This window comes from Pleurodeles waltl, chromosome 6, assembly GCF_031143425.1.
Source record: "Pleurodeles waltl isolate 20211129_DDA chromosome 6, aPleWal1.hap1.20221129, whole genome shotgun sequence".
NCBI classification, from domain to species: domain Eukaryota; kingdom Metazoa; phylum Chordata; class Amphibia; order Caudata; family Salamandridae; genus Pleurodeles; species Pleurodeles waltl.
Window position 1 is genome coordinate 1,559,507,579 of NC_090445.1, and position 12,943 is coordinate 1,559,520,521.

Genomic DNA, 12,943 nt, shown 5'->3' on the forward strand with positions numbered 1-12,943 from the left:
TAAAATATAGAAGAAAGAAACAACTGTCAAAGTAGTTCTTTGTATCAAATAACAATGTGTGCACAACGTCCTCAGTTTTAAACCCACAAACTTGTGAGAGATCCCTTCGGTGACATGTGACAAAGGTAAATCAGTGAAAGAGAAAAAGAAAACAACATGGCAAAGGTACCACAATGCTTACCCTCCATATACTAAAGGATGGGCCCCATCGGGGAAAACATCAGGCTTGAGCGGTCCACTATGGTCTAAATACGTATAAAGAAAGAATACCTTAAATATCAACAGTATGGGGTGTAATGTCACAATGTAGAGTAGGAAAATTAATCTAAATTTGACGACAAAGCCATGGGGTAATATCAGAACCAGAAAAAAGGCACTTACATATACATCATCTCATCTCAATAGTCTTGAGTATATTAAATAATGTCACCCAAGGGATCTCTCACGAGTTTGAGCAGTCATCTTTATTCTTTCTCTCAGCCCAGACGGAGGTATACAATTTTCTCCTCACATCAATATCCCATCATTTTCAATAGACAACTCATCTGCTATTTTAGAGAATGGCTGAATATTTATGGCCACCCTCCTCTAACGTAACTGGAAATCTCTTTTAGGACATCATCCTCAGTAAATGCTACATTCCATTCATGCTCTGTAAAACCACACTTGTTACATACATCAGTCATGGCTGTTAGACATTCCTCATCATCATGAAGTCCACTGGAAACATCGTTGTAATCATGGACAGGTGAAGGTGAAAAATAATCAGCTCTGATATTCTTCCCACCAGACACACGTTCAATATGAAAAATATACTGTAATAGTTTTTAACTAAATCTTGCTATCCTTGGGGTATGGTCTTTCATAGCATTACCATTCATAATGTTAACTAATAGCTTATGATTAGTGGTGGGCGGAGCGTACGGAGTTCTACACCACAGATTTCCATGGAGTTGGGTAAAAACTCAGTGGAATTCTGTAGAGTGCCGCCTGCCCTACACCCTGACGCTGAATGCCCCCGATCTAGTACTAGTACTCTTCAATAAGCATGACTCTGCTTAGCACTTCCGTGGTTAGGCACATTCAGGACAGAGTATGCCAAACTGTAGTCTGGAGCCTACTGCTCTCATCTACACCTACATGACACTTTCCTTCACCAACTGCCCTCCTTCACAAACTTGCTTCGGAGGGCCAAACACACCCCCTGTATTGCACGAGCCTTGCAATTGCTTTGTCTGCACATACACACACCCTCAAATCGCCCTTTCTTTAGGGCCCAGCACTAGCAGCAGCAAACCAGCTCACTACCAGCAACCTGCCTAGCCTTGCTTGCCACCGAGCTCCAAGGCACTCTCTCAGGCTACACACATCTCTATCTGGTGGGGGCTGCCAGACTACCACTCAGCAGCTGATGCTCCCCAGTCTCCAGCACAACTACCTTTCCCAGGGACTCTGGTGGGACAGGTTGTTTTCAAGTGGGCCTCTGACTGAAAGTTTCCTTTTTTCCAAGCACAGACCTCTCCACCCCCTCATATACAAATACTGTCTATGCCCAGTGCCGGCCTCCGTGTGCACATAGAAGAGAAAGTGAAACAACTGACTTACCTGGGTCCAGGACACCAGGATCCCCGTTGCAGCTTGCCAGCGGCCTAACTCTGTCCCATGCTCCCGGGCTGCTGAGGACAGTAAAAGGAATGAGACCTGGATCCAGTGCTGGTTCCAGTGCAGCCCCTCACCAGCAGCTTGCAGCAGCGCCAACCTCACCCATCACTGACATCTTTAGGCCGAGTGTGCACATTGCAGCCACACAGCACAAGCACAGAGTATCTGCGCTTACGTTGTATGGCCCATAACTGGGCTGTAGTGTGCATGCAGTGAGCTCCGCTCCACTGCCGGGGCTAGCAGAGTTTTTGACTGAACTCCGTGCTCCAAGGGGAGCGCGGAGTTCCAAAAACTCTGTTACCTCCACCAGCAAGCCAGAAGTTATTTTTCTATGACAGAAAATGCTTTCTCATTTTCTCTCAAGGCCCTTGAAGCAAACCATATAGTTTATTCAAAGCCCTCCCTCATCTGAGAAAGCATAGAACCCAGACCACTGCTACTTGCATCTACCATGATAGTACACTCCTTAGAGGGATCAAAAGGCATTAATACATCTGCTGAAACAATGTCATTTTTCAATGCCACAAATTCATTCTGACACTTTTCGTCCCACAATTCTTTCCCCTTTTTTAACAGCTCATGTAAACTGGATGACTTTGCAGCAAAATATTTGATGAATTTTGAATGAAATTTGCACACCCTAAAAAGGATGCAACCTGTTCACTTGTATCAGGGATAGGAGCATTGACTATAGCCCCAACCAAAGTTGGTTGTGGTTGAATCCCTTTCTCAGAGATGACATGTCCCACATACGCTATGCTGTTTTTTTAAACTCACATTTTTTCATGTTAGTCACAATCCCCGCCTCCTGCAACCTGTTCAAGACTTTATTCATGGTTCTGTCATTCTTGTCCACATTCTTTCCAATGACTAAAATGTAATCTTGAAAAGTGACAACCCCTTTAACTCCTTTCAAAACTTCCTCTAAAATCCAGTGAAAAACAAATGCAGCAGACGCTAGTCCGAATGACATCCTCTTGAATTGGAAAGTGCCTACAGGGGAGACTAAAGCAGTCAGGTGTCTGGAAGAGGAGTCCAACTCCACCTGATGATATGTGGATGCCAAATCAATTTTTATAAAAACTCTAGCACCCTTAAACATAGTGACTGTATCATTTCTTCTGGGAAGAGGATTTAAATCAACCCAAATCACTATAATAAAACTCCTGAGATCTATGCATACCCTTAGCCCATTCTTCTTTGCGAACTATGACCAAAGGAGAAAGCAACAGAGATGACTCTTCTGACTCAATCACATCATGCACACACATTTTTCCTGAGCACATCTGCTATGTCCTCTTGCACACTGAACAGCACATTACTTAACTTGTGTTTGACTGGGCTAGCATCCCCTTGAACCTGAATCTTATGTTTGAACCCTTTTATCCTGCACAGTTTCTCCCTGAAAACAGACTTGTAGGTCTTCAGACATTGTCCATCACAGATGGGTGGTCAGTAGACTCCTCGTATGCAACTACTGTTACCTGTACTTTCCTTCTTAGTTTGAGAGTAATCCAAAAAATGCCTTGATATTACCAACCAAGAATGTTGAGACCTTTTTTGCCACATATACCTTTCAATTTATTTTCCTTCCTCTGAATTCCAACAAAAACTCAAAATAACCAGTTAACTCAATCTTTCTCCAATCATATGAAACAGGATTCCTATCAGGACGACACAACTCTCTATCTGCCCAATTTTCTTTGTACAATTCACCTGAAAGCATGATCATTCTTGCCGCCCCAAATAAATCAATAGATTAAGCGCTTTTCCATCAACTGTGATCTTTTCATACAGATCATCGCAATGTGACTCACTCCCTTGAACCAATCCAATTACTTCCCTTCTAAAGCCTGGCTCATCTTCTGACTCTTCTCTGAGTTCCCTTTCTGGAACCACATTGACTTTGACCTCATTAGACTGACAGACCTTAGCAAAGTGTCCTAACTTCCCACAAATCCTACAATTGACATTTTTTCACTTGATATGGACGACTATTTGTGTATAGTTGGAGAAACCACACCTGAAGCAATTATTTTTCTGCTTGAAGAATGGATTAAAAGTTTTTCCTCCTTTTCATCCCCCTTTTTCCTGTTCTGAAAGCCCTGCTGGGCATTCCTTGAATCTTTTACTTCAACAGTCCCACATTGTTCTTTGCAAAGTAAATTCTTTATATGGCTTCTGGGATAATTCAATACTTTTTGCAATATCAATAGTCTCAGAAAGAGTGGGATTCTTTAACTTGAACAATTTTTCTTATACTTTCTTATCCCAATACCTAACAACAATCTGCTCTTGTATAAACTGTGTAGTAAAGTTCTCAAACTCACACTCGGCTGCAAGAATGCATAGCGCCACTACATAAGAGCCAATAGATTCATCCTGACTCTGTACCCTTGTGAAAAATGTTCTGGAGGTTGACAATAAGACTAGGTTGAACATCAAAATGCTTTTCTAATGTCGTCACTGCTAACGGGAATTCATCAATATCATCTTCATCTTCACCCAATTCAAGTGGTGGCAAATGCTCATAAATGGATTGCCCTTCAAAACCCAAGTTGTGTTCCAACATAAATCTCTTCCTCTCAGGGCAAAACCTGTTCCACCAATTGTCCAATATACTTTGTGAATAAGCTAAACCATGTCTTCCAAGGTATGGACGGCTCTCCAGGTATTTGAAGGAATGGAGGCGATGCACTGAACTCTTGCATGTTGGAACATAAATCTGTGCATATGATGCATATCTTGAATATTCTATGCTTTGCAAATCCTAGATAACACACTGTGGGTTTGCATATCTCTGTTAATGAATACTCCGTAACACACAAATGTGTGCATGTCACAGTTGCTAACTGACAGTTAAAGGAACAATGCCACTGTGCAAAATCTGCACTGGTATAAATATCAAGATGATTATCCTTAAGTTACTCCACAGCATGCACAGTACAAACTAATCACTGACATTGCTGACAAGTTTAATCCACAGCATGGACAGTAAATATAATTACTGCAACGCTGGCTAGGGCACGTAGGACACGTAGCCTAGCAACCTCTGAGAGGCACAGTTGCATGAATAGTTAGCAACCTTCAGAATGCACCCCTTCACTGACTTAACATAGCATGCAGCACGTTCAAGATGACAGCTGCACGGAGTGCTACGAGCAGGGGAACGCTCATAAGAGAAAACGCTCATGCGAGAAATTTAAAGAATATAGCTCAAAATGTGACTACTTCAGCATTTGTGGCGCAAGTCATTTAAAGTTACAAATCATTTGGTTAAATGCTGCGCACTGGCCTGCTTTCTGTGAAATGTCCCCGCTGATTGGCAACGTGCGCACAGGCCTGCCTTCAGTGTGCTGATGCTGCTGAAAAACAGGTCTTCTTTCTGTATACCACCACTGTTGAGTTGCCGTCATGGCTTCTAGGATTGTGGTGATAAGTTAATCACCAAAATGTGGTAGTCAAGTCCAATAAACGTCGGAGATAGTGAAAGGTTGAGACTTTACTTCATATAACCACAACCCTCTGCAGCATCAGGACAGCTGCCAATACATAGAACCCTCACAATCAACCTATCCCTAACATTCCACATTCTACCCAGAATGTTGAAATGCCATGTGTCGTTATCACAAATAGACAATTCAGAACTGGGTCCTCATAAGCCTGTTATGGTCAAGAGAGTTCGCTAGCATTAAAATTTCTTCTAGGATTTGGCCTATGGTATGTAAACTCCCTAGCCCCAAACATTTGTTGGCTCTCAAGCTACTCTTCATTTCCAAGGGTCTTTATTTATTCGCTCGTCTACCTATGCTTCATAATGTCATAATAAGTTTATAACAGGCCTAGTGATTTACAACCGAGACAGCCTGTTAATTCATCTGCATGATCTGAATAAACAAGATCTTAAGCTTAATAGTTCCTGGGCTTTGCATTTGATTGTTCCAACGAAAATATACATTTTAACGTACATATCTGGACTCCTGATTTTATGTTTTAGTTGGTTACAAATGAAATTCATTTATCATATGAAAACCTCTATATGTTGTTTCGTTTTTCGGGGTTTTTATACTGTTAAATTGATTCAATTTACTTTACATTCACAGCCTCATTTGAGCGTTCATTTTGTGTTTTTATGTGGTGCTATAAATATAAAAAGTCTTTCATACAGGCATGTTTCTGATTTTGAATAAAATTAATTTGGCAAAGTCCTCCTTTATGAAAATAGCAGTTCAATGAAACCCCCCTCAATATAAGTTTTCTTGATGCACCTGATGACGCCTGTTTCTGCAATCTTCAACCTTGAGCTTTGTCTTTTTCGAATCAGCAGAGAAAGTACTCAAAACTTTGCAAGACCTATATTTGTAAAAACATGTACTTAGCTTTTGTTTGCACATCTCAGCACACAAAATCTTTATGAGATAATTGTTATTTGGACTTGAAGTGGGGTGAACAACAGACGTATTCAGCAATGACTGGCATATCTGAATTTTTACCTCTCCTAACATATTTGAGTACCTATACCTGATATTAGCTAATCCTTGTATTGGTTCCTAGCTCTCAAGCAAGCCATGCCTGAACTCATAGCTGTGTTGCTAGGAAAGCATATTCCAAATATGGAATTATAATTGGTTAGGAATACATTGTAAATTCTTATCAGGGACATCATATGATACTTGACAGAGACCAAAGCCCGGAAACCTTCATTAGGAAAACTCTGTAGTAACTCTGCTTCCTATGGATTCTGAGAGTTTCAGTCCTCTCCACATTAGAGGAAACATTTGAATAATAGACTTAGGCCAAACAATCGGTCTCCAAGTTTGCTCACACTTGTTCTTTGACTAAAGGAAGATGTTAGCAGAAAAGCCATCTGATCTATTTCTGATCGGGGGCAAAGAATTATGTTGGGGTGACATTTGTTAAAAAACGGTAAACTGTGTGAGACATGCATTGAAACATTGCATGCCTCTTTAAAAGATATTTAAATAAGTATTTGCACATTTACATGCTTACATTGACCAGTAGAAAGGTCAAACGTTCAGACAAAAAGCATGTGCAAGATGTGAAGCATTGTTTGTGGATCCTCACTAATAAATCTATTTTACTAAGTAGATTATGGTGTGGTCATTTGAAGGCATACAAAATATATGAAGGTGAAAATGTACAATAAACACAGTGCTCATCATTAGATCCTTCTTCATTCCAATGCCATCCCGGCCCTACACCAAAGAAAATAAAAAAGTGACTAATCATGGCAGTCCTTTCCTTTAATATGCATCTTCTGTTATTTATTGTGTTAAGATGCGCAAAGAAGCCCTCCATAAACCATTGACACAGTCGCAGTTTATAAACTTTAGATGTTTTGTATTTGTAATGGTTTTAAATAACGATACAATAAATATAATCATTCATTCATTCATTAGAATTAACAATAACAACATGTGTTGCTTTTCAAGCCACAATGCTTTAGGACAATCAAAGCTGATGTCCTACTGAATATATTCTTAGTTGTTTAACTTAAGCATGAGGCATCTAGTGTTGTTCTAAGCTTGCAGCTGCCACGTTAGTTTTTTTTCCGAATATATACCTGAAATGTGTTTTCTTGCAATTAATCTATTTTGTAATTAATTAGTTAGCCACTCATGATACTGAACGTCTGGAATTGTGCAGCACTTATGGAGCAATAGTGGACAGCCATACTTTAAAAAATTCAAGGTTAACCCATGTCTTGCGTTCATCTTTTCCTATTGCCTTAATTCTGTTGTCTATCAAAGTCCACCCACCCCAGAACATGCGGGTTCAATGAACATCAGAAACATATTTAAGTAATTCGGTCCTAGAGATGTGTCAGATTCCTTATTTTATTTCTTCAACCCATTCTCACTACTTAATTTCCTACTGCTTAATTTGCAGATGTCCCACACATTCCAGAGGTATGGTCCTGGTGTCCGATACATAAAATTCCAGCACGGTGGAAAGGACTCTAGGTACTGGAAAGGATGGTATGGCGTGCGAGTGACATGCAGCAGCCTGGTGATTGAACCCCGGTAGAGGCAAATGGACAAAGACTAGATGAGCCTGAAAAGTACTCCTACCATCTACGGTATGATAAGGAATGGCAGCGCACACAACTTGTTACATATTAAGGCAGGACAGGGAACTTTTGACAGGTAGCACCATTGTTCCAGTTGTGTAGTTCATACAGACCTAATTTTCCCAAAGAGACAAATAATGGGTGGAGAAGGAAATTAGGATTATAAACTACTATAACAGATATCTCATTCCACAGTCAGTTTATGTTGGTGGCATATATTAAGAAGTTGATGTGTTAGAGGCTAACATTGTATAAAATACTGGCAGACATTGCTTATTCTGTTTAAGACTGGAATTTTCTTGTCACTTTCATTTTAACCTGCCCAGATCGCAGTCTCTGAAATATCATTTAAACATGCAATGCTGTATTAGAGAAGTGCACTATCACTTTATGAGTAATAATAATCCATACAGCTGTTTTACAGAGCTAGTCATAGTCCATTCCCAACTGCCTTTCTTGAGCCACATGCCTCAACACCTTCCTCTGCCCCCACCATGCCTTCCATGACCCCTCCCCCAACCCTCAGGCTTTCATGAAATGCCACAATTGAGTTTATTCTCTCTGTTTTTCACACTTCACTGGATCTCCATTACAATGGGAAAACTTCAAAGGTAACTGCTACCAAAAGAGACACGGAAAATGTAGACTGACAAATCAAAGTGTATGCAGAAGTATCAATCTTCATAGTTGTGACCTCTTAAAAATCCCAATTTCCAGCCCAACTGCAGCAGTGTTGTTTTACATTACTAGGCTAATCCCAGTAGCTCCTTATCTGGGAACAAGATCTTGATGGTGTGATTAAGTGTCAGTGATATGTTTTCATGGATATCATTTGAGGGTCACCAGTGGTCGCATATGCAACCCTAGCTTGCCCTTGCCACCCCTGGCACTGCCTTTGTGACCCCTGGCTTCAGTGATTGCTAAGACAATGCCATGAACAGAAGGTGAACAGCGCCCTGATCAGCACGGTTTCCTTTCTGCATCTTCCACTGCGACCTCGAACATTAAACTGTTGGTCAAGTTAAGCAAATACTTTCAGCAGTGCACCACACTCTTTCCTGATAAAATTTAGTACGACATACAATTTAAACAACAGTTTTCAGATTTTTAATTACTGTAAAAAACATGTAACATGTTTGAATAAACCTCCACCTTTGTGCGTGGCATTGGGTGGCATCAGTGAGAGTGTCCTACAAGTGGTCTCAATGAGAATGTATTAATTAAGAAATAAATTAAGTTAATAACCTAATTCACATTCAGAATATGCTCTGCAATAAGTATCACAGGTGGAGAAAAACACTGTCATTTGTCAGTGTATTAAGTTATTGGGCTATTAGAGTATACCCTAGAGGAACCAGTAACTCTTGACAGGTTCTAGTATAAATAATTTGGGTTCCCACTGTTTCTTCTTCAATCAAACACATGTATGTTTGCTGGTAAAAAGAAACCGCTGTTTGATCTTTACTGTTTCCTTTTATATTTTCAGTGTTTCTTTGTTGTTTCTATAATGTATTTTCATATGCTGGCTTTATAACGTAAGATTGAAATATTCTCATTAACAAGTAACCCCAAAAGTTAGTAACTAATATACTGTACTGTCTTGTCTGTCTTTCAGCACCACTTCTGTGTGCTAGTTATATTGTAGTCATGCTAATGCTGCATCCTGGAAACAATGTTCTAGCATCTCTGTAAAAAAAATCCAAAACCAATTAACGAAATGTAAACTTCAACTGAAAATAACAATAAATCATGGAGTGTGTGGATTTTTGCTTGTATTCTACTACAGGACTTCTCTTTCTTGCCGCACTGCAATTTGCCACACTCTTCATACATTCTGCCTGCCCATGAGAGCTCAGGAATGCAAGTATGTTCTCCCTTGGCTTCCTAAATGAGTACACTAGACTCTTCCACTCAGTGCTTTAAATGGAAAAATAGAAGTGCAGGTACTCTGTACCAGAGTACCTGCTTGTTTCTGAGAAGTGCCGGTACTCTCCAATTAAAAGTATTACGTTTTTCTTGAGATGTGCCGGTACTCTCCCTCTCAAAATAAAAAAGTGCCGGTACTCAGTACCGGAGAGTACCGGCCCATTTAAAGCACTGCTTCCACTTGGATGATGCAACACTTCACCAGTATTTTTCTCCATGATGCCAAAGCAACTGTTGTCAAGTAATTCCCATTCAATTTCACTTACTATTTGGCCATACTGCTGCCATATTATCAATGAAACATTACAGATTACATTACACATTACAAAATATGATACTCCTGTGACACGTTTTCCAAATCTCAGGGCACTCATCCACAAACCCTCTTTGACAACTCATGCGCTGAACGTCATTGCCCCAGCTGCATCGTAAAATATTTCACAACATTCCTTCCCATGGGTTTGTGTACCACAGATCACATCGTCACACTATTAAAATGCCCATCACACTTTTAGACCCGCTTTCTCTGACCCCTTCAACCTCCCATGGTGAGCCAGCTTTCCCTACGCAGACATGTCCAGTTTCCTGCAGAAAACCCCACCCGCACTCCCGACCATGCTTGCAATGTTTGCATACTTTAAAAGTCTCTGTTCTTTCACTAGCTCCAGCTTTTTCTACCCCACTGCGTCTTCACTTCGCTTAAAAATTACACCAGTTAATCCTTCACTACCCCCAGCTCCATAACTAAAGACTCCTTCTTTGATTCAGTAATTATCACCTTCAGCACCAGAAGAATCCCCAACCTGTCCACTACCTGTTGGAATTTCATCAAGACGTTACAACCTCCTTACCTGACTACAAATAAAAAATCTCTAGCAAAAGCATAGCCTTCTAAGAGCCTGTAAAAGCCACTGCACCAAAATGAAAGTGCTACAAATGGGTGATCATTCAGCAAGGCACCACGCAACAATTGGCCCTTACCGTAGTGTAATTTTATGTCAGGATCGGAGGCTTTGGATTAAGCTTCTCTTTCTTCTCTGTTTATTAAAGGTCAAACACAGCAGCCAATAAAAACAACTTTTTTCAAAACTATATTACCCATAAGTTTTATGGATGAAATCATAACATCAGGTACTGACAGGTACAATCATGACACACCAAACAATATATAATCTTTAGAAACCATAAATCCCCATCTTTCTTTGCTGCTCCGCAGAAGATGAGTATTCAACTTTTACATTTTATTCATGTATACAGGGTGACTTCGCTTGAGTGTTTACGATTGAATTACTAGTGGCACGCGACCGCTTCAAAGCGCATGATATCACTGTGGCGATAACGGCACAGGCAGCCACGTAAGCGCTCTCGATATAATTATCACTGAGTAACTCGAGCGGTCGGATTACATGGCCCCGTGTAATCACAACATGTTGCTCCTCTTGTCAACCACATTTCATTGTTGCACCCGGTGGGGGTGCTGGGAGGCCGGGGAACGGAGTGCATTAGCGCGAGGACCGCAGGGAAGGGAATTTTAAAAAGACATAAACTTCCTTTTATTAATTATAAAGGAAATTGCCTGTACCTCTCAAATCAGCCTTAAAACCCCCGGGGGTCCCCCCCCCTCTATTACTAATATCCCAGAAGGCCTATTTTTCAGACTTAGCTATAGAGGCCTGTTATTTCAATATCTCCTCAGTATTACAGACAGAAAGACCCCTGACGATGCTGCATATTATTAGGAGCAAGAGGATCTGGTCCTTGCAGAAGATATTGTACCCACCCTGGACGCTTCGGTTGCCCAATCAGTCAACAGGGCCCTGGCGTGGCGCTCCAGCCCATTGCCACGCAACTGAAGAGGTATGCCCTCATGGTCCCTCCCTATGGCCAGCCTAACCCCATGCCTCTTCCCCCCGCCCCCCATACGTACGAATTATCGCCTCCTTCCCCTGAATGGCCCCATGCAGCTCCCATGGCCCGCCAGTCACAGACTACAGCCAGCCATAGACCACAAGTACTCGGCCCTCCACCAGCACCCAGGCCCTCTCTTTTCCTTCCCAATATGACGTCTCTGTTGATTCATACTTCCCCCAGTCAGACTCGGATGACGACACCTGACATTCCCAGAGGCGACAATGCCATACATTTGATTAACTACAAGCACCTACCCTGACAGGTGATGGTCTAGACCCTAATTCTGCTCTCAGCTTCGATCCAGATGCGATCATTCACCCCAGGTCTTCAGACTGGATCCCTCTGCCCGCAGTTGCAGAGTACACCCGAACACAATATGTGTGTACGTCATTGTCACTTTTTTGCCTTTAGCTGCACAGCAGCTGCAAAAACATTTTTTTGTTGCTGATGCTGCACACAAACAGCAAAACAATGGCAAAGGCAAGGCCTATTTGGCTTGCGAATGATTGTTTAACTTAACATGTGCCTCCACACAAAGTAGGATGTGCAATGTCTTTGTGTAATTAATATTACTAATTTCTAGGGGCTTTTATTGAACCAAGAGTCAATTTTACACAAAATTCATTGGCCTTCTCTAATATGGCCAAACTAGACCTAACAGGGCTATGTACTTTATACCCTTGACAAGAATCTCCCGATATTAATCCAGAAGTAACTAATGGGGATGAAATAAACACCTGCATTCAAGTAGTGAAGGTTTAGTGGCCTACGATGCAATACAAGCTTCTTCGGAAGAAGGTCCATGTAAATATAGGCCCTCATTACAACTTAGGCGGTCTTTTTAAAAAAACCTTGAAGCTGCGGGTGCCTACATACTGCCAGTGCAGTATTTTTGGTGCCCTATGGTGACATTTCCGCTGGCCCAGCGGAAAAGTCACCAAATTAAAGCGGGCTTGTAATTGAGCCTGCGGCAATGTTGAGGTGCGTCGGGTGCAGCAGCACCCGTCGCGCATTCCACTGCCCGTAATTCGGCCAGTGGAATGCGCGATGGGGCTGTGCATGGGTGCCCCTGCAGTACCCATGCCAAGTGGATAGGCACTGCAGGGGTCCCTAAGAGCCCCCTGATTCTTGCATACCGCCAGCATTTCCATGGCAGTGTTTACCACCATGGACAGGCTGGCAGATGGGGCCGGTCGTCTCGGGCCAGCCAAACACACATGTGCACTGTGCTCTCTCCCGCCCGGCATTGTGCTGCCGGGGTGGCGAGAGCAGGCCCAGGCTCCCAGTCTGCCTGGGAGCACCCTGGCTGGGTGCTCATAGCCAATCCTAATGCTGCTCTGAGCAGCGTTAAGA

The 12,943-nt window shown here is 41.9% G+C and overlaps 1 protein-coding gene across 1 annotated transcript in view; it reads left to right on the plus strand.

The window, feature by feature from the left end:
- The window catches only part of LOC138301116 (F-box only protein 6-like), an 83,301-nt gene extending 73,785 nt beyond the window's left edge, over positions 1–9,516 (plus strand). Inside the window, exon 6 of the mRNA XM_069241246.1 lies at positions 7,573–9,516. Coding sequence (XP_069097347.1) covers positions 7,573–7,710 — 138 coding nt within the window. The 3' untranslated portion in view covers positions 7,711–9,516. The remainder of the gene's footprint in view (positions 1–7,572) is intronic.
- The last annotated feature ends 3,427 nt before the right edge of the window (positions 9,517–12,943 follow it).